The sequence below is a fragment of the Parasteatoda tepidariorum genome, chromosome 3 (assembly GCF_982258835.1).
Source record: "Parasteatoda tepidariorum strain Cologne lab strain chromosome 3, Ptep-v5.0, whole genome shotgun sequence".
Lineage (NCBI taxonomy): Eukaryota > Metazoa > Arthropoda > Arachnida > Araneae > Theridiidae > Parasteatoda > Parasteatoda tepidariorum.
The window spans coordinates 5,668,055-5,690,715 of NC_141757.1; the positions used below are offsets into that span (position 1 = coordinate 5,668,055).

Sequence of the window (22,661 nt, forward strand, 5' to 3'; positions counted from 1 at the left end):
TTGAATCACGGAGTAACTGATTTTTGATTAAAACTTGATCCCAGTACCTCCAATCCTCAAAATAACGCTTGAATCCTCGGAATAACGCTTTAATTGGGCACTAGAACCCTTCTCCTCTAAATAACGCTTGAATCCACGGAGTAACTGATTTTTCATTAAAACTTGATCTCGGTACCTTAAATCACCGCTTCAATCCTCGGAGTAACTGATTTTTTATTAAAACTTGATCCCAGCTCCTTAAATCACCGCTTCAATCCTCGGATTAACTGATTTTTGATTAAAACTTGATCCCAGTACCTCAAATCACCGCTTCAATCCTCGGAGTAACAGATTTTTTATTAAAACTTGATCCTAGCACCTTAAATCACCGCTTCAATCCTCGGAGTAACTGATTTTTGATTAAAACTTGATCCTAGCACCTTAAATCACCGCTGCAATCCTCGGAGTAGCTGATTTTTGATTAAAACTTGATCCTAGCACCTTAAATCACCGCTTCAATCCTCGGAGTAACTGATTTTTGATTAAAACTTGATCCTAGCACCTTAAATCACCGCTGCAATCCTCGGAGTAACTGATTTTTGATTAAAACTTGATCCCAGCACCTTAAATCACCGCTTCAATCCTCGGAGTAACTCTGTTTTGCTTAAAACTTCATCCCTGTACCCTACATCAACGCTTGAATCACGGAGTAACTGATTTTTGATTAAAACTTGATCCCAGTACCTCCAATCCTCAAAATAACGCTTGAATCCTCGGAATAACGCTTTAATTGGGCACTAGAACCCTTCTCCTCTAAATAACGCTTGAATCCACGGAGTAACTGATTTTTCATTAAAACTTGATCTCGGTACCTTAAATCACCGCTTCAATCCTCGGAGTAACTGATTTTTTATTAAAACTTGATCCCAGCTCCTTAAATCACCGCTTCAATCCTCGGATTAACTGATTTTTGATTAAAACTTGATCCCAGTACCTTAAATCACCGCTTCAATCCTCGGAGTAACTGATTTTTTATTAAAACTTGATCCCAGCTCCTTAAATCACCGCTTCAATCCTCGGATTAACTGATTTTTGATTAAAACTTGATCCCAGTACCTCAAATCACCGCTTCAATCCTCGGAGTAACAGATTTTTTATTAAAACTTGATCCTAGCACCTTAAATCACCGCTTCAATCCTCGGAGTAACTGATTTTTGATTAAAACTTGATCCTAGCACCTTAAATCACCGCTGCAATCCTCGGAGTAGCTGATTTTTGATTAAAACTTGATCCTAGCACCTTAAATCACCGCTTCAATCCTCGGAGTAACTGATTTTTGATTAAAACTTGATCCTAGCACCTTAAATCACCGCTGCAATCCTCGGAGTAGCTGATTTTTGATTAAAACTTGATCCTAGCACCTTAAATCACCGCTTCAATCCTCGGAGTAACTGATTTTTGATTAAAACTTGATCCTAGCACCTTAAATCACCGCTTCAATCCTCGGAGTAACTGATTTTTGATTAAAACTTGATCCTAGCACCTCAAATCACCGCTTCAATCCTCGGAGTAACAGATTTTTTATTAAAACTTGATCCTAGCACCTTAAATCACCGCTTCAATCCTCGGAGTAACTGATTTTTGATTAAAACTTGATCCTAGCACCTTAAATCACCGCTGCAATCCTCGGAGTAACTGATTTTTGATTAAAACTTGATCCCAGCACCTTAAATCTCCGCTTCAATCCTCGGAGTAACTCTGTTTTGCTTAAAACTTGATCCCAGTACCTCCAATCCTCTAAATAACGCTTGAATCCTCGGAATAACGCTTCAGTAATAGTATTGTTTATTTAAACAAAACAACAACAAAAAAAAAAAGATAACTGATATATTAATTTACTGAACTCGTGCTTTGTCTCATTCGATCGTGAAAATAAATATAGGGAACAATACCTCATTTGTTTCGATAGCAATGTCAAAAGCTAAAAATATGTACATAAAAATATGTTCTTTTTTTTTGTATATTAAACGCTTATAACTTATAAACTATTTTGCCGATCAATTCATTGGATTCACCTAAAGAAACTGAATGCATTTTATATTGTAAGTTTATTAACAAAAAACGGCATTTAACAACAATAAATTCATTCGCATAATGTGTAAAGAAATTTATTATTAGTTTTATTTTCCTTTTAGAAATTTTCAGAAAAAAAAACTCAATTAAAACTACCGATTATTATAGTTCATACTGCTTGAAAGCTATCTTTTGTTTTCGCCCAGTGAGTTTAAAAAAAAACTCACTGGAACAGTTAAAAATAACTGTTACGAAATAAATACTAATTGCCATCCATGTCTAAATTTTGTTTCGCGGCTTTTTTTGCACGCTGTACCTTCTCTCTTTCTAAATAAAGGCAAGGGGGGGGGGAGCAGGCTTATTATGTTTTTAGAAAACTGTTTCTTTATTTTAAGTCATGTATATTCATTTATATAAATATATATAGTACATACATATAAAAAATAAATATGCACGTATATTATAATTATATTATAACCGTCGTTGAACAGCCGACCCAATTTGATGGATTTACGACTATTAATGTTCAACTCCGTAGAGTCGTAATTTTGAACCCAATCCAGAAGACAAGGGAACTCTTGGATCGAGTATTGGCGAGAAATTTGCCGATGAAGCTAACCCACATTTGCGTTACATGGAGAGGAAGATAACGAGAACCTCCCACTGTTAGCCTGACGGCAAGGGGACTCTAACCCATGATCCGTCTACCACTGAGGCTATTTCACGTCAGCACTGTGGTTGGTGAAAGCCGGATGCGGAATTCGTATCGACTGGGATTCGAACCCGGTTCGCCTCATTGGAAGGCGAACGCTCTATCCCCTGAGCCATCGCGGCTCATATGCATGTATACAAAAAAATTAAAATAAAACAATCTTCTAAGAACAAAAAGCTTGTCCCCCCTCCCTCACACTACGAAAACACGTGAGTGAACGATTGCAATTTATATGCGATGTCAGCTTTTATGTTGAATAGAAATATATGCGCATACTTTTTCACATGACATAATGATTGTCAGTTGTTGTTGACGTATGCCTGTTAAGGCAGAGGAGTGAGATTGTTCTTGTTTTCCAGTGGCGCCATCTATGGCCAAGAATTTGTCTTCTGCCAAAGCCATACGTCACACCCGCTTATAGGGTGGACCCATTCATACATCCATTCATTCATCCACAGATCGTAATTTTGACCTGAATCAGAGAACGATTAATCTCCAATTCAGTACTCCCAGAGGTATTGATTTGTTATGTAAACATGGAGGACGTTGCGCCTGTACAGATTTAACGTGCATCAGTCGCCATTTACTACACGGGGAGTCTTCAGCTGGCGGCACGGCCGGATTATCCTATAGGCACACTAGGCACGTGCCTAGGGCCTACGAAATTCAGGGGCCTACGAAAAACTTGGGAGAAAAAAATTTATTGACCAAAATAATTTAGCTTTAAAAACAACAAGTGTATTTTGCACAAAATTATGAAGATACAAATAAAAATATAATATTTTTCGGTAATAAATTATTTTGCAGAATCTTATGATCTAATATATTACTTTTTTGCGATTTTTGGATTCAACGAAATCTTGTATTATGCTGTCGAATTCCAATCTACGCAAAATGTCGTATTCAATAGACATAAGTGCGAGAGATGCCAAACGATCTTGATACATTGTTGAACGCAAATAATTTTTTATAAATTTTAATCTGGAGAAAGATCTTTCTCCTTCTGCATTTGATCCAAGAATCGACAAATATATTCTTAATGCAATGTGAACGTTAGGAAAAGTATTCACAAGTTTATCTTTAATTTGAGCCTTCAACATTTCTTGTGCAGATTTATGCTCATACAAATTTGAAAATAGTAAAAATTCATCTACAAAGTTTTCCTCTAAATCGGAAGAGTAAATTTTCACCAAAAATGGTATTATCGATATCAACTGCAATATCGGCAGTATGTCGGTATTGCAGATAAAGTTAGATAAACAAATTCGTAAATTAAATCCCATATTAATAAAAATGTAAAAAAAAAAATATGCAAGAAAATTTTAGCGGGGTAAGAGGGGAGGAATGGGGGGGGGGGCAAAAACGGCTATGCCTAGGGCCTACGAAAGGTATAATCCGGCTCTGTGCCTAGGGCCTACGAAAAATATAATCCGGCCCTGGCTGGCGGGCTTCGAACCCACGAACTCTTGGACATGGGCCCAGCGCCCTACCGACCAGGCCTACCCGGCACATTACCCTAATCCAAAACTTTGGAAACAACCTGCCATATAAAAACTTAGAAATCGAAGTTGACTTTTCAATGGAGAAAAAATCATTTAATGTAGCAATGTGAGGAACAAGGTGAAAATAATCTTAAATCTAGGCAATGGTAAGGTTTCTTGTCGCAACGTCTTGTATGCTCAGCTAAAATCCACCTTGTCATAATATTTTAATGGACAATGCAAATTGATCCTATCGCTAGTGTGACGTCAGCTATAACGTCATTATGGACCTAAGCGATCATTTCACCTAAGTGACAATTCATGGCCGAATTTATAAAAAAATCAAATCACGAATAATCCTTATGGTTAGACCGACAGCAATGAAATTGTATGACTAGAAGTTCTAACACCCGAAAGTTATAACAAATTTCTGACGACTTGGCACCCCCGTCTTCTGAGTTGAGTTCAATATAAGATCGTAATGAAAAGTCCGGAATGTAAAGAAAGGAAACTTTTTAGTGAAATTGTTTTTGAATTATTATAAATTTAGATTTATAATTAAGAAACCTTTTTTATTTATTTTCTTAATTTTCCTGTTTTGATAGTGCGAAAATGTACCCTTTTAATTTTCTAACAAAAAAAGATAGTTTTACTCTATAAAACCGAGATATACTTGACAATTTATTTTTTAAAAAATTATGTAATAGTTTAGGAATAAAGTTTGTTTAAGATTAAGATTAAAAATTCGTAAAATCACATTTTTTTAAAGTTTTTTTGTCAGAAATAGTACTAAAAAAAATGCTTGAATAATAATAATAATACATAATAAAAAAAAAAACATTTTATTACCCATTGGCAAAATGGGTTTTGTTTTTGGATTGATGGCGAGCGCACCTGATTTGGACGTCATCACGCTTTTCCACTGTGTTCAAGAGTAATAGTAAACAGGGCGCATGCGTCGTCGTTTCATGCGTTGCTATGGCGACTACTGTTGTTTTTTTAGAATTCTTTTTTTCACTTTTAATTTTGTTACGCATTAAGGTGGTGAGTTTATTTTTGAGATAGGGGACCAGAGAGATCCCACAAATACTTCTTGAGTTGTGAATAAAAGAGAATTTCAACATTTGGAATATGTTTTTGTTTTTATTGTTTTAATGAAGAATCAGAAATTCTAACCTACAGTTCTACTAATTCAGCTGAATATCATCAATAAAGAGGGTCCCAAACTGATTGATACGGTCCCAAAGGTTAGCTTGATCTGAAAAAAAAAAAATTAGACAATAACCATTTTGCCAATAGATAGCCTGCGATCGCCGAAAAGCGATCACAATTTTTCAAAAAAAATGATTTTGAAAGTTATTTATGTCTTACTCTGTTGACATTTGACCTTTAAAAAATATTTACTTTTAACAAAATAGTAAATAAAAAATTTTACGGGGGGAAAAATACTTAAGCACAAATTTCTTTTTTATTTTGAAATTCTCTGTTAAATATCAGTTAAGTTATTCTAAAGATATTCAGTTACATTCATTTGTTATGATTAAACTAGTATTATTTGGCTTTATTCAAATAATATTTCAGATTATTCTAATAAATGCTATTAATTCTTGTTAAAAAGTATTAGACAATTTTATGCTATATGTAAAGAGAACTTCTTTTGCTTAATTCATTTGCATACAGAATGGTAAATCATGTGAAAAAAATATCCGGCGTTAATTAGAAAAACAATTGGAGAGTATTTTGTTCAATGAAAACTTATTTGCACCGTGTTAAACTACTAACATGAATTTTTAATGAAGAAAATTATGAACAATCCTTATGGCTAGAGCGACAACAATGAAATTGTATAAGTTCTAACGACTTGGCACCCTTGTCTTCTGAGTTGGGTTCGATATGAGGGGGAAATAAAAAGACCGGAATTTAAAGAATGGGTACTTTTTCAATAAAATTGTTTTTTTAATTATTATAAAGATGCTGCTAAATTTAGATTCATAATTAAGAACCCTTTTTTGTATATTTTCTTAATTTTTCTGTTCTAAATATTCTAAGACAAAGAGATATTTTTAATCTTATAACTATAATATCAAAATATACTGGAAAATTCTTATTTAAAAAAATTATGTAATATTTTAGGAATAAAATTTGTTAGAATTAGCATTAAAAATTTCAAAAATCAAATTTTTAAAAAAAAAATTTGTTGGAAAGTGTATAAAAAAAATATGCTTGACTAAAAAAAACTTTTTAGTTATTTCTTAAACTGTTGTTTGACATTTGAACTTATAAAAATATTTAATCTTAGTAAAATGGTAAATTATGAAATTTAGGGAGAAAAAAAAACTCAGCATAGTTTGTAATTCTTTTTTAAATATTAGCTTAGTCTCTAAATCTATTCTGTTTTATTCATTGGTTATTATCATACTAGCATCTTTTGGCTTTATTCAAATTTATGTGGCACTTCAAAAAAAAAGTTTTACAAATGACTTTTTCATAAGAAAAAAAAATTCCTTGTTATAAAAAAAATTAAGAATATTTTGCAATTGAAAATTTGTTTAATTAAAAGTATTAAAAATATTTGTATTGAGTTATGTAATATTTGTATCAAACTAATATGTAATAGAAAAAAAAATTACGACTAACCCTTATGGCTAGAACAACAACATTGAAATTTTAGAACTAAAAACTCTAACATGAAATCCTTAAATGACAAATAAAAAGCGACTACTTCGTACCCTTGTCTTCTGAGTTAGGCACAATATAAGAGGATAGAGGGTTAAAATAATAATAATAAACGATTAATTTCGTTAATTTTGTGAATTGTGTAAGTTTGCAATTGCGAAAAAAAAGTCATAACAAACATGAAGGAAAAAATTGCAAAAATTATTTTTTTTTTAAAATTGTTATGCAATTTTTTTTCCTTCAGATTATTTAATCTAACAATCATTTAAAAAAATGCTGCAACGTAAAGTAAAAAATACTTAACAAAAAAAATCTAATTTAGCAAGTTTAAAGTTCATTTCATGCATTCTACTTTTTTTATTAAAGCTTATTTATTACACATTATTTTGATACTTATTGTACCTTTGAAACTAAAAGATTTTAGTGGTATAAAGTTACTCATTACATCAATTGCAAATATAAAAGAAAATAATTATAAAAAATGACTATAAATAATAAAATAGTTATAAATTATAAGCTATAAAATGTTGAGAAATTAAATATCCCTTACGAACTTAAAATATGAAATTTCTGAATGAATCAATTGCACATTTTTATAAACATTCAAACTATGATTTTTAGAAAATTTTAAAAATAAAGATGTATTTGATTTTTAGTCTGCTGTTATTTTAAGAATATTTCTTTTTTTTTCCCCCGCAAACTATTAGTAAATATAGTTATAAGTGAATCGATTCACTTATAATAGCAAACAATTTAATATAAATATTACAAATTAAATTCTTGAAGAAAGATTAAAAAAATAAAAGAAATTTAATTTTAGACTACGCAATTGTCAAAATGAAAGGGTGAATCGTCCCCATCCGCTTTCAGAAACAGCGCACCCCTCTGTGAACTCTGAGGAAGAGGTCATGACCATGACCCCTAGCTAAGAGAAAACGATTAAAGGCTAAACAAAAGCCTTTGGTCACTTATGTTCTTGGTCACTTCTTAGACCTTCCTAAACCCTATATATTAGTCTCTGGTAATAATCTAGGGTTGACAAGAAGCACCCAGTAAATATTTACCTCTCCACGGATGTAAGATGAAACTCCTCAGGCTGATACTTTTATAACCGCTTTGAGGTATTCATTTCTACCCTTTCCAACCTAACCATGTATTTAAATAGCAACTTCATTTATACCCCTGAAAAACACCTAATTTATGCTTAGTATTTCTGTTTTGCTGACAAAGTTAAAAATGCGCGGGATGACATCATAAATTATTGTTCTATGTTTTACTGTTTCAAAACAATACAGAAAATTAAGTAAAATTTATATCGCCGAATTATTCTACTATTATCCAAATCTTCCTCTTGATTATTCCAAAAACAACGCAAGATAATAACAGAAAATCTAAAAGCTCATATTATATAACATCACCAGTGCAAAATAATATTAAGGTGAACTTTAGATAATATTAGTTTGTATCGAATCTAACGTTATATAATGCAGAGAAAACAGCGACCTATTGTATCGTTCTAATATTCCAAACTTATGGTAGACAACATTAGATTTTTCTGATTTTTCCAATGTTATGTAATATTATGTGTAACTTGGGAATATTTACCTTGAATTTATTTATTATTTCATGAATATGAAAATAACAATCTTTTAACAGTGAAATAAACTATTCTGCAAGCTTAAATGATAGAATGACGTTTAATTTATTAAACACTGCTATGGAAATACACCATGTTGAATTTATAATTTCAAAAGTGTTCCGCAACTTTTCTGGCTCACATCCAAACTTATTTGAATGTCAGCATTCTACAAATGTATCAACACATCCTTGTTGAAAAACATAAAGAATAATAATAGCAAAGACAAAGAGAGAAAAAAAAAGAGGAAATCTGAAAAAAATAAAAAAGAGTTCTTTTCATAATTTTCAACATCGCCATCAGATGTCGCGACATGCATTATTGTTTATCTTTTTTATTAGGCTGGAGGTTTTGTCAAGGTAAATAGCAAAAACTGCGATTTCGAATGTAAACTGTTAAGTAAGGGTAGGGGAGGGGAGAGGAGAGAGAGGGAAGCGTAGTATGGAATGCGTGAGATGGGTGCGCGAATGATTCCTCCTCCTTCTCTTCCCCACCTATTGTTCTGGTGATAATCCAGAAGTTACGAAAAATCCTCACTTTATTTGCTATGTGACAAAATAATAATGCTAATGGAAGAGCGAACGGAAAGATCCAACACCTGTTTTAAAAAACTACGCGTGAGTAAATATTTTAAACAAATTTCCTCAACTTTCATTCGATGAATTAGAATTGTTCGAAATGTGTTTATTTCATAATATTGTACTAAACTTTAATTCTCCTATTGCGAGTGTTAATTTTTTGTTGTTGGTGTATTTATAATTTATCGTTTAATAAATTAAATATAATTATGCGAAAAGTTATCGCTGGTAGCGTTATTGATTGTCATTTAAATGAAAATTTCTGAATCACAAATTTAAATATTTTTTTTTACTCTTTTATTTGCGGGAAAGTTTTGGGAAGATGGTATTATTTTAACGTTTATTTTCTTTTTCGTAAAATGCGTACAATCTTTTTACTCTGTTCAAATAATACGAAAAAAATTTTAAAGATAATTTTGATAAATCTTTGAGATTAATTCGCATTTTTAATACTTATTTCCTCTAAAAGAAATTTTCAGGAATGTTCCGAAATGTATTATTCTGTTCCGAGTAATTGGAAACGACTGACTTTACTAATATTTATTAATTATATCAAGTATTTGGCGACAATTGAATTCGCTAATATTTATTAATATTTATTCCGGGTATTTCCCAAAAACTTTACTACTAATATTTAGGGGATAACCTTTCAAGTTAGTCTCTTTATGTAATGTTTTTCTTCTTTTTTTTCTAGTTTCTCGCGGGCCGCTCCCCGAAAGTTGCCAAAACTTGGCGATTATTCCGCCACAGATCACAATATGGAAATCTCCCCTCAAGAGCGCAATAGAGATGAGTTGGTCAATATTCCGAATATTATTTTGAGTTTTTTTTTTTTTCGCAGTCTCTTCTGTATAATTTGTATTAGAGTGCTACTGTCTATTAGAGTGTGAAACAGTTAATGAAATTAAATTTACTAAATAATTATACGAAAATAAACAATGGTAGTGCGATTGCAGAGTTTTGAAAATCTATTCCAAAAATTATAATTAGGAAAACTTGGTAAATTTTTACATGGGATCAAAAAGCATCCGATTATAAGAAGAAAAAAAATCGTTTGCTAAAAGCAACGCTCAAAACTCTTTAATAGTAATTTAATATTTAATAATTCCAATAATGCATGATATGAAATGATATCAGCAAAAACATGATTACAAAACTTCATGTTTTTTTTTTTTCATTTATAATTTCCTGTTCAAAATTTTGCAGTTTTTATCCTTTTAAAATTAAAAAAAATAAAGACTTTCATTTTTTTTTCTTCCACTCGATTTCGTGGAAAAGTACTTTAACTTTGTAACCTTATTAATTTAATGACTTCACTTTAATTCAAAGAACGAATACTGTAAGGAAATTGTTATTTTTGACAACTTTTTTTTCATGCCTTTTGAAAGAACAGCCTCCTTAATGTTTAACAGACAGCTAATATGATTACTATTATTAACATGAAAAAATTTCCGTGGTATTTTTGTTTTCCTGGTACAATGTTGTTGCAAGATTTGTTTTATTTTAATAATCTTCCAGTGGTAGATAGTTTATTTACGTTGCACTCAGGGCCGGCTTATGCATGTCGCGGCCCCTAAGCAATGCTCGTCTCGCCCCCCCCCCTACCGTCTTTTAACTTCCTAATATATTTTTTCGCTAACACAACACTTTATTCATAATTACGCTGTTTTTTACTACATAGGTATATTATCACATTATTCAATAAAAATATTGAATCAAACGAAAAGAATATGAGTAATTAATATATGCATTTAAAAAAAAATCATACAATAAGCTTAAATATTAACTCTTCTAACTTTTTTTGTTACAAAATCGTTCAAGTCATTCTGAAAGTTAACCTTTTCCAATACATCATTTTCAATTGCCATTATGGCCAATGAATTTAAACGGTTTTGAGACATAGTTGAACGAAGACAGATTTTAATTAATTTCAATTTGGAAAAGTTTAGTTCACCAGTGGCGTTTGTAATCATTAGACTTCTATATATTTTCAAAGCTGTCATTACATTCGGGAAAGTTGATTGTGCCATGTTAAAATATTCAGTTTGTAAGACTCTTCCGGCAGGCACAATTTTTTTCCCGGCGTCTTCTAATTGTAAGATGAAGTATTTATACTGCACCATTTCGTCTATAAACTCAGGCTCAATGTCCTCGAAATAATGTTCCTTAAACTTTGTACAAGCCTGTCTAATTTCAGCGTCGGATTTTGTCGAGAAATCTGTTAGAAACCCAAACAGATCATTTATTTCCCGGTAAGCTTCTAGGCGCCGCGACAGTTCTGTACACAGCATGTCTAGTACTGGCAAATATGTATCAACTTTTAATTTCTCTTTTCCTCTGAGCACAACTTTGGTAGCTTGGCCATAGAATATACATACCTATGGTAGGTACCAGAACAGTAAGTGTGCAACGTAGAATTTTGCGCGTTTTTCAAGCGTGTTTTGTTAAAAAAGCTGCTCTTGCTGTATAGTCATCTGATTAGTCGGCGTTAAAATTACCGCGATAAAATTGCTTGCGATTATATTACTGCGTTATATATGAACTAACTACCATAATATTAATATCTAATTTGGAATGCGTTCAGAAATGTACTAAAATAGCGTCGATGTAATGTACAGAGCAAGACAATCGTCATTAAAATTTCGAATTAAAATTTTACTGTTTAAGAAACATTGTCAATTTTTTTCTCTGTAGCACAGGGCCCCTAGACAGTTGCCTACAGTGCCTAATGGATAAAACGGCCCTGGTTGCACTAGAGCTGTACAATGGGCAATTGGCGATGGTCTGGGAAACATCCCTGAGGATGATCCGAAGACATGCCGTCGCAATTTCGATCCTCTGCAAAGGGGAAGACTCCCTTGCTTTGGTAGCCCGACGACCTACTCTCGAAGACGAACACATTACAGTAGAACAGTTTAACAATGACTGATACCGCGCACCATCAGTTTCTACTCAGGATCATTAAAGTAGTCACCCATTCGCTTACTAACTTACCAGTGATGTTTGACACCGGTGTCCTACTGGGACAATCTTCCAATGGTTGGCCCGTCATATTTAGTCATTATCGATTTATTCAGATGTTATCGAGGGGATATTTCCGTATTGTGATCTGTCGCCCCAACTAGAATCGCTAAAGTGCCAAATAGATTTTAAACTTGCAATTGAAAAAAAAAAATAAGCATGTAGATGTTTGCTCGGGGTAGCTACGGGTTATACCTTTCAAATTGGTCCCTTTCTGTGATGTTTTTTTTCTCTAGTTTCTCGCTGGTTGGCCTGATTTAGTAATTATCGACTTATCCCTTATTATTCGTTGTCGATTTATTCCGTTGTAATCGATAGTAAAAAATGTAACTAAGAATTTTGTTAGAATTTGACTACTAATATTTTCAGAATGAATAATGAATGTGCTCACAACTGGAATAAAAACGTCAAATTTCTGAAATGATAATTTTCTTATCAATCGTAACAAAGATAAAACAGTGATTTCATTCTAACTGCGATCTACAAATCATATTGTTTTTTTCTTTCCTTTCTTTTTTTTCATTTGTAAAAAAATGTCACCAACTTTGAGATAACTATATCTGCTGATTACGATGTTCAAAGTGCCTTTTATACAGTTAAGTTAATAATTTGCTCTTGTACAAAATAAATTAGGAATTAATTGTATCCATGGTGCGTAGCGTTTTTAAAAAGTGCTTAAAGGTGCTTATTTTAGATTTTTGTCTTTAAAAAGCCCTTAAAGGTGCTTTCTTTATTGGGTGTCTTTAAAAAGTGCTTCATTTTTCTCTTTTCGAAAATGAGATTTCTTTTGTCATTACCATGACGATTTTTGCCAGGTATTATGCAAAAGCGTGTTTTTTTACATTGTTCTATTCAACATTTTCACAATTCATTCAACCACAATCCGTTTCGGCGTACCGTCGGTCCATAACGTATGAAAGCGCCCATCATTTTACAGGTTTGATAAAATACAAACGAGTCCGTCTACTGAGCTGGGTTCGGTTGGATTATTGCACTCTCTGCCGCATTCTCAATTTCAGGCTTCATTTTTCACTCTCTGATATTGAACCGAAAAACCTCTTGATCATTTTGTATTGGCTAATATAATCAGGAAAAGAGTTCTTTGTCAGAAACTAGTTATTTTATCATGATCATGTGAAGTCTTTGAAAATTATTTTGCATTTTGTTAATGTACATAGTGCTTAAAAATATTTTTGAAGTGCTTAAAAAGTACTTAAAAGGTGCTTATTTTTTGTCGAAAGATTTGGCTACAAACCCTGGTATCTATTATGAAGAACAATATATTAAGGTTCAAAGTGCCTATACAATTGAAATTATAATTTACATGCGTAAAATAAACGTGAAATCAGTGTTTCCCAAACTTATGACTTTTGTGTACCCTTTCTAAATTTTTCGTAATGCTGTGTACCACTCATAAAAAAATGAATGTATTTTTAACTATAAAAAAATTGCACAAAAGTTGAAAATCACAACTGGCTATTGACACCACTCATTATTAACTGTTAACTCTGCAAAAAGTAGTCAATAGAAAAATAAGTAATCGTAAATTTCCATGGCTAGCTTTGTTTTTAAATAAAATTTGTTTAAATTTTCGTTTGTTGCAAGATATTTTGCATAAGAACGCGTACCCCCGCTAAACTATTCCCGTTCGCCGGGGGGGGGGGGTGCGCATACCACACTTTGGGAAACACTGCCCTAAATGATAACTGTCATTTATAAATCTCTCTATATTGTAAGAGCCGTTGTTTTGAATGTTCAACTTAAAGTTACATTTTTGATGAGCAAAAAATATAGTTTGTCTTTGGTAAGAACTCCCCCCGACACAAAGTCTGCTGCCGTTTGCTGCTATGGACTGTTTCTAATGGCTCTCGTTTCTAATGAATAATATAATCAATAAAAGAGTTCCTTGTCAAAAACTAGTCATTTTATCATGATCATGTAAAGTCTGAAAATTATTTCGCATTTTGTTAATGTATATGTTGTTTAAAAATATTTTTCGAGTGCTTAAAAAGTACTTAAAATGTGCTTATTTTTTGTTGAAAGATTTGGCTACGCTCCTTAAATAATATTTGATGGCGCGGTTTTTCAAGTTCGGACGTAAAAATCAATCTGAGATTGTAACCCGGAAGTCTTGTGACGAATTTTAACCTGTAGCGCCATCTGTGCTTAGCTTTAGTTTACACTGTCAACCATCCATGTCTATCTATATATGTACAAAAACTAAATTAAAGAGCAATGTATTTTTCTTAAAATTAATAACCACATTGTTTTGGAAAAGCGAATCGTGTTTTTGAAGACCTTGAATTTCTTTCTCTTAAGAGGAAGGCACAAGAAGTAGGACTTGTCATCCTCTTTCATATATTGTTATTAAAGTATCTTGCTGGAAAACGAGGAGAATGAATGATTCGACTTTTTTTGTCTGAAATTAATCTATCTACTCATTTATTTGAAGCTATATTTTTTTTGTGATCTTTGTCGTTTTGAAAAAAAAAAGGATGTAAAGAGTACTAAATTAGTACTTTGCAAGTTGCTGCATAGCGTTGATATTAACCGTAGGTAATATCGATATTTATTCGACAACAAAATTGGAGTGTTTTAAAAATTCTCCCGATACATCGAGAATTTTATGTATGTGATCGACGAATATTGCTATTAAAATCAGTAACGATTAATTTTGACTACGGTATAATTGTATTTCTCGAAATTTATGGAATAAGATCATATTGCGATCGATATCGACACATAAATATGATAATATGAAAAGTATTATAAATAATGATAATTATTGAATGCAATATTATCGGAAATTGTTTATAAAATCAGAAACGATGGATTTTGAGTATGGCATAATGTTGCTCATATTGCAGCTCTTGACAATTATGGGACACGATAACATTGCGATCGATATCGACACATAAATATGATAATAATGAAAAGTATTATCGATAATGATTATTATTGAATACAGAATTATCGTGAGTGTTGATAAATTTGATTTAAATCATCGAAATATTGACCAATGAAAAAAAATTACGTTAAATTCAGAAAAAAATTGAAAAAATATCGTGAAATATCAATATTCCCAGACGATATACTGGGGATTATCGTCGATCAGAAGCGATTAATTCTGAGTACGATATAAATGTTGCGAATATTGTAGTTCTCGACAATTATGGCACACGATAACATTGCGATAGATAACAACAAATAAATATGATAATAATGAAAAGTATTATCAATAATGATGATTATAGAATACAGTATTATCGTGAGTATTGATAAATTTGATTCAAGTCATTGGAATATTGACCAATGATAAAATTACGTTAAATTCAGAAACGAAATTGAAAAAATATCGTGAAATATCAATACTTCCAGACGATATATCGTGGTAATCTTTAAAATTTTGATGAGACCCAATACATAAACATAACAAAAAATATTTTTAAGAAAGCGTTTTTTTGTTTGACACCAATGTTGTGTCAATTCTTTTTGAAAATAGGTGTCTCAAGGATAAGCGATTTTTCCCACCGCAATTGGACTCTAATCCATGATCAGTCTCAGGGGTCTGTCCAGGCCAAATTTACTACCGTTTAGTAGGTAAAACGGTAGTTTCACAAATTCAACTTTAGGAAAAACGGTATTTTCACAAAATACTTTTTCTTAAAATTTTATTTTTGTCTCTCTTAAGAAACGATAAATCTATATTTTTACCATGTTTTAGTGTTGACTTTTTAATATAATTTTTAATTTTTCACAAATTATGTCAAAATTTTCACAAAATAGGTACTTTTAAGAAAAACCTAGACAGACCCCTGAGTCTACCACTGAGGATATTTTACGTCAGCACTGTGGTCGGTGCGAGCCGGGTTCGGAATTCGAATCAACCTACACATCGCCGAGATTCGAACCCGGGGCACCTGATAGGAAGGCGAACGTTCTATCCCCTCAGCCATCGCGGCTCATGTATTCTGTATTGCTAAAAATAAAGAATCTATGTAATTACCAATTAAAAGAACCAACATAACGTAGAGAACGGAGGTTTTTGAAAACTGAAGCCACAAGAAAAACACTTTATGGTGAATACTGTTCTATAATTTTTAACTACTGTAAGTTTTTAACAATTATTCATGATTGAGTTGTGATGGCTCAGGAGATAGAGCGTTCGAATCTCATAGATGGCTGATTTATAACAATTCCGCATCCGGCTTACACCGACGTAAAATAACCTCAGTGGTAGACGGATCATGGGCTAGAGTCCCCTTGTCGTCAGACTAACTATGGAAGGTTTTCATGGTTTTCCTCTCCATGTAACGCAAAATGTGGGTTAGTTCCATTAAAGTCCTCTGCGAAGGTAAATTTTTCAATACTTGATCCAGGAGTTCCCTCTGGATTGGGTTCAAAATTTCAAGGCTACGGAGTTGAGCATTAGTAGTCGTACACCCAAAAAATTGGGTCGGCTGTTCAACGACGGTTATAAAATAAAATAAAATCTCTATTCTTATGATTAAACTTTTTTTTTCTTCTCAAATTCAGATTCTTATTATTTTTTTCCTTCCAAATCCAAGTAATCGTCTATTTCGTTATGTTAACAAAACGTGTTACATAAGGCTTATTTATGAAGTGATAATGCCTAATTTGTAAATGCCTCATTTATGAAGCATTTACATTAATTTGGGTTCTGCAACACAGAAAATCAACGTGTTGTTGTCAAATAAATTAATTATGCCGCATGCTTCCTACATTTCGTCATGTTTAGATTAGTGTGGCAAAACATGGCCAATTCGTAACTCCCTCTGTTTGTTCAGTGTTTATTGAAACGCTCTGTTTATTTTCTCTCTTGTTCTTATGTAGTCACGTTTACGCTTGACCGGCTACAGAAGAAAGGTTCCTTATGGCCACATTCTTCGCTAACTTCACAGAGTGGACAGTCAAGATTTCCCCGAACTACGGCCATGATTTTTTTACTCACAATAAAGTTAAAGTTGTTAAAATCTTTTTACCATTACTGATTAATCGATGACTTTATGAACGTGTGTCAGTGAAAACGATTATTAAACAAAGTGAAAACGATTATTCGTCTTTATCCTGTTGTGAAGTGAAACTGATCAAGCGGTAAAGTATGAGACTCAACTAAACTTTTCTTTCGCTAAAAATTGAATCCGCTATTCAACTCATTAATTTAATAATAAATAAAAAACTGTATAATGAAAGAGAATAGAATCTAATGATGTTGTCTCGCAGTTTTTTTCTTTTTTAAGAGAAAAAAAGGTCTTTTCATGGCAATAAATTGTTCTAATGTATGTTCTTTCACCACAGAGAAAGTTCTATTGTTTTTAAAGATTGCGGCATTTTCGAATTTCATGTAAAACCTCATTTGAATTTGAGTGACACACGACAATCATCACTATTCTTTTGGTGACTTTTATGCACTATGACGAAAGAGTTTTATAGCCATTTGTACATGTTTGTAACGGTTTGAAGGTTCAAATCCTTCTTTTTCAATTGAATCAGTATCATTATTTTTGTTTGAATTTTAGTTGCAATGCAATGATTTATAGCATTTTTTCCCGTTTTTATCGTAACTATTGTTATAGTTTAAAGGATTAAGGTAAAACTCTTATTTTTGTTTATAAGCTGCTGCGATTCAGTTGGAATTCAGTTATATATCGATCCATATCTTTCATATCGATTACCATATCGATTGTCATATCTTTCGACTGCTTTTTTGTGTGAAACACATTTGAATGAATATTCAGCAAAATACGGAACTTAATGTGTCATTTTGTTGCTCCTGAATTATCGAGTTTCTATTAATGATAAATAAATAAAAGAACCATGCACCTCCGGGTCATTTCCTGTTAATTTTATTAATTTCGATTAAGAGGATGAAATAGTTCCTTCAAGAGAATTCCGAGAGCCATTGTTTTCAGGATAACGAAAATTCCTGAATGTGACACTTTGCTAATGTTGACGGTCCAGCATGTTTGCCCACACAGTCACGTGAGTTGATCGCTACTGCGAAAAAATAAATAAAATAATTATTTTGGATGAGAAACATTTGAATGAGAAGAATTATCGCAGTCCAAGAAGAAGAAAAACGCTGGAACAAATGATTTCACCGCCTCTGCTCAGTATGGTGTTCAGCCAATTTCAATTGTAACGCAATATTGACACAGGTTGCGTTTCTGTAAAAGACACTAATATAATGCTTTCTTGAGAAGAGAGCTAGATAGTGAAAACATGCTCCAGGAAGAAGAGGTAAGTTCTTTTTTATGGTCCCTTTTTATTATTTGTTCCTTCTATCTTCCTCTCCAGTGCGTGACTTTCGAATTTATAATTACAGTAAAAGTCCATTATAGCGACAATTCATAATAACCCCAGCAACAATTTTACATTGGCCCCAGTTGGACTCCAAAATCGGATAATTTTATGTAGGGTTTATATTGGCTGAATAACGGCTGCAAAACATCGGTTGAGTCTGACACTTCTATATCGAACCAATAGAGGCTGAATAACGGCTTTAAACTGCTGGGGTGAACTTACAAATTTGTATAGGGCCGATAGTGGGTAAATAAGGGAAAGAAAATATCGGGTGAAATTGGCCATTTTAGGATGAACATCGGCTGAATAGTGGCTATAAAATATCGGGTGAACTTAATAAACCTGTATAGGGCTGATATTTTGTAAATAAGGGAAATTAAATATCGGGTGAAATTAGAAAATTTTATATAGGGTAAACATCGGCTGAATAGTGACTATAAAATATAGGGGGAACTTAATAAATCTGCATAGGGACGATATTGTGAAAATAAGGGAAATAAAGTATCGGCTGAATTGTGGCTATGTGAATCGTACAATTTTATTTATGTTCTATATTGGCGGAGTAACGGATATTAAATATCGGGACAATCAGACAATTTTATGTAGAGTTTATATTGGCTGAATAACGGCAATAAAACATCGGTTGAGTGTGATACTTCTATATCGAACCAATATAGGCTGAATAACGACTTTGAAATATGGGGTGAACTTAAGAAATCTGTAAAGGGCCGATATTGTGTAAATAAGGTAAATAAAATATCGGGTGAATTTGAGCATTTTATATAGGATAAACATCGGCTGAATAGTGGCTATTAAATATAGGGTGAATCGAACATTTCTATATCGGTTCAGTAAAGGCAAAATAATGGGTCTTTAAAACCTTGTAGAGCCAAGATTGGTGAATATTGGCGCAATGAGTTCCCAATTTATTTTGCTGCTAGGGACAGATGTGAAATTGTCGTTTTAAGCAAATATTCAGGACCGGCGGAAGGGGTGGACAAGGTGGGCAATCGCCCCGAGCGAAGCTCAGATTTATTATTCACTAAATTATTGATTTATTTCTTTTTTAAAGTATTGTAAGTTTGAGCCGTGGTGTCTCAGGGGATAGAGCTTTCGCCTTTCAATGAGGTGAACCGGGTTCGGATCCCAGCCATGTCTGGTCGATACGAATTCCGCATCCGGCATGCACCGACCACAGAGCTGACGTAAAATATCTTCAGTGGGAGATGGATCATGGGTTAGAGAGACCCCTTTCTTGTCAGGGTAACAGTGGAAGGTTTCCGTGGTTTTCCTCACCATGTAACGCAAATGCGGGTTACTTCCATCCAAAAAGTCCTCCACGAATGCGAAGTTCTCCCAATTCTTGATCCACGAGTTTCCTTGTCTTCTTGATTGGGTTCAAAATTACAAGGCTACGGAGTTTAACATTAGTATTCGTGTTTGTATTGTGCTTTTTAATATCTAGATCAAATCTGTATCTAAAAAATATCCAAAATATTGTATTAGCTGAATGAGATGTTTGTGGAATGTTGATAAAATAATTATATCGATGAAATCATTTGTTGGTGGAATTGCATCAATGAAATTGTTGTGTGGGTTTCGAGAGGATATGTGAGTCAAGTTTTCATGCGTACAAAATTATGGTTAAATGGAATGAGTGTGTGAAAGTGAATTATTCACGTTTTCGAACACAAGCGGAGGATCGTGAATGCGGTTTAAAATCCAATTCGGCAAAATAAGGCTTGTTGCTGTGGCTTATCTCCATCAAAATGACACGGCATTCCAATTACATGGTGCATAGCGTTTTTAAAAAGTGCTTAAAGGTGCTTATTTCTGATTTTCGTTTTTTGAAAGCCTCATAAAGGTGCTTTTTTCATTGTGTGGTTCCATTAATTTTCCCTTTTCAAAAAATGAGAATTTTTTTCTTTCGATTTTCGCCACGTATTATGCAAAAGTGTGGTTTACACATTGTTCTATTCAGCGTTTCAACAATTCATTGAACCACAATCCATTTCGGCCAACCATCGGTCCAATAGCGTATGAAAGCGCCCATCATTTTACATGTTAGATGAAATACGTGCGAGTCTGCATGTGCGTCTACTGAGCTAGGTTCGGTGAGATTCTTGCACTCTCATGTGCTGCATTTTGCAGGATATTCTCCATTCCAGGCTTCATTTTCCACCCTCTGATATCGAACCAAAAAAAATCTCTCGATCATTTTATAATGGCTAATATAATCTCTGTCAGAAACTAGTTATTTTATCATGATCATGTAAAGTCTTTGATTATTATTTTGCATTTTGTTAATGTACATAGTGCTTAAAAATATTTTTTGTGTGCTTAAAAAGTATTTAAAAGGTGCTTATTTTTTGTTGAAAGATTTGTCTACCCACCCTTAATTATATGAATATCTCCTATATAATGTGTTTGGCTGTCATTGAAGTGATTGAGAAAGATCATTTGTCATTTCTACCTTGATGCCTAACTTTATTTCCTCCTTGATTTCCTCCTTGATTTGAGATTTTCTACTGACAATAAAATCCTTTCATCAGCAATATTTAAAAACTTAACAATAGTTTCAGCGGCACTATTTAAAAGATAGCGTGGCGCAATTTTCTACTCAGTAAGCATGTTTACTGACAAGAGGGAGGTAGATTGTCAAAAATCTGCTTCCTTAACCCCTTACTTAACAGATGCTCAAATACAGGAATAACCGCGTTTTAACTATTTCCAACACTTGTACAAACATAAAACAGTTCACTAACCTATCATTTAAAGATGATTATGGAAAATAAATAAGTTGAAAAATCGCACCAGCTGTTTTCACACTTAAAGAAATGGCTTTATCTTCCGGTTGCTTCAGATTTTGAATGGCTATAAAACGCAAAGCAAGATAACCACTCTTTCCGTAAATCTACGTTCTAATTCATTTTATAACACTTCTTTGCAAATCTTTTGTGTTCTCTCTTGACTTCCGAAACTCCTTTAAGAAAATTTTTTCCAATTTTTTTCTTTCCGCAAATTCCAGATTTACTCCGAATTTGAAATTTTTTTTAAACCTTTTACCGATTGGCAAAATGGGTGTTGTCTTAGGTTTGATGGCGTGCGCTCCTTGTTTGGATGTCATCAAATGTGTTCAAGAGTAGTAGTAAACAGTGCACATGCGTCGTCATTGCATGCGTAGCCTACAGCTCAAACTGGATCGTTTTCAATAATAATTCAGGTGAATATCACAAATAAAAAAGATCCCAAACTGATTGACACGGTCCCAAAGGTTAGAGTGGAAGCAAGAAAAAGAAAAGAAAAGAAAAATTGACAACAATCATTTCGCCAATGGATAACCAGTGATCGCCCTTCGACAGCCACAATTTATTTTAATTTTGCTTTTGAAAAAATATATTCTTCTAGCATTTATCGAACCCCTCTGCTTCACCTTGTCAGAAAAAATAAGCAAATCACAAATCCCTTACGGAAAAATTGAGATATTTTTTAGGTATAAATAAGGTATTTTTCAACGATATACGTCATTAGGGTGAAAAAGGTGCAAATAAATACCTCTAAATTTACCTCAAATATACCTCCATATGTATCAACCTGAGGTGATTCATCTTACATTCGTGGAGAAGTAGATATTTACTACTTTAAGGTGTTTCGTTTTCAACCTTAGGTTATTACTTATCACCTTGAAATATATTTTTTTACACCTGTGAAAGTATTTATTCAGCAACCTGAAGGTGTTTCATTTAACACTTCAGGGTATTCTGGATCTACCTCCAGTGAAATTACTCCGCTTTCCTTAATCATTTATTACAAAACTGCTGCCTAACGAGTTGACCATGGTAGAATAAAGTCGTCACAGTGCGCAACGAACTCGCTTTTGTTTAGGAGCCCTCCTATTGTTGTTGTTGTTGTCGTATGCCATTAAGGCAATAGGTCTGATTGTTATTGTTTTCCAGAGACGCCATCTATGGCCAAGAATTTGGCTTCTGCCACACCCACGCGTCACACTCGTTTATAGAGCGGACCCATTCATACATCTATTTATTCATCCACAGATAGTAATTTTGACCTGAACCAGAGAAAGATCAATCTCCAGTTCAGTATCCCTGGAGGTATAATTTGTTATGGGAACATGGAGGAATTTGTGACCCGACAGATTTAACGTGCACCAGTAATCATTT

At 33.1% G+C, this 22,661-nt stretch overlaps 1 protein-coding gene and 1 long non-coding RNA gene across 3 annotated transcripts in view; both read left to right on the forward strand.

Annotated features, from left to right (window-relative positions):
* LOC147812725 (uncharacterized) overlaps positions 1-22,661 on the forward strand; it is a 284,443-nt gene that overhangs the window by 141,183 nt on the left and 120,599 nt on the right. The gene's annotated exons all lie outside the window — the stretch shown is intronic.
* The window catches only part of Rhp (GTP-Rho-binding protein rhophilin), a 76,960-nt gene continuing 63,250 nt past the window's right edge, over positions 8,952-22,661 (forward strand). The window contains exon 1 of one of the 2 annotated variants that reach the window (XM_087158665.1): positions 8,952-9,174. In XM_087158665.1, coding sequence (XP_087014791.1) covers positions 9,121-9,174 — 54 coding nt within the window. In that variant the 5' untranslated portion in view covers positions 8,952-9,120. Of the gene's footprint in view, positions 9,175-18,237; positions 18,418-22,661 lie in introns of those variants that run through there. The other variant, XM_087158666.1, reaches the window with a different exon arrangement.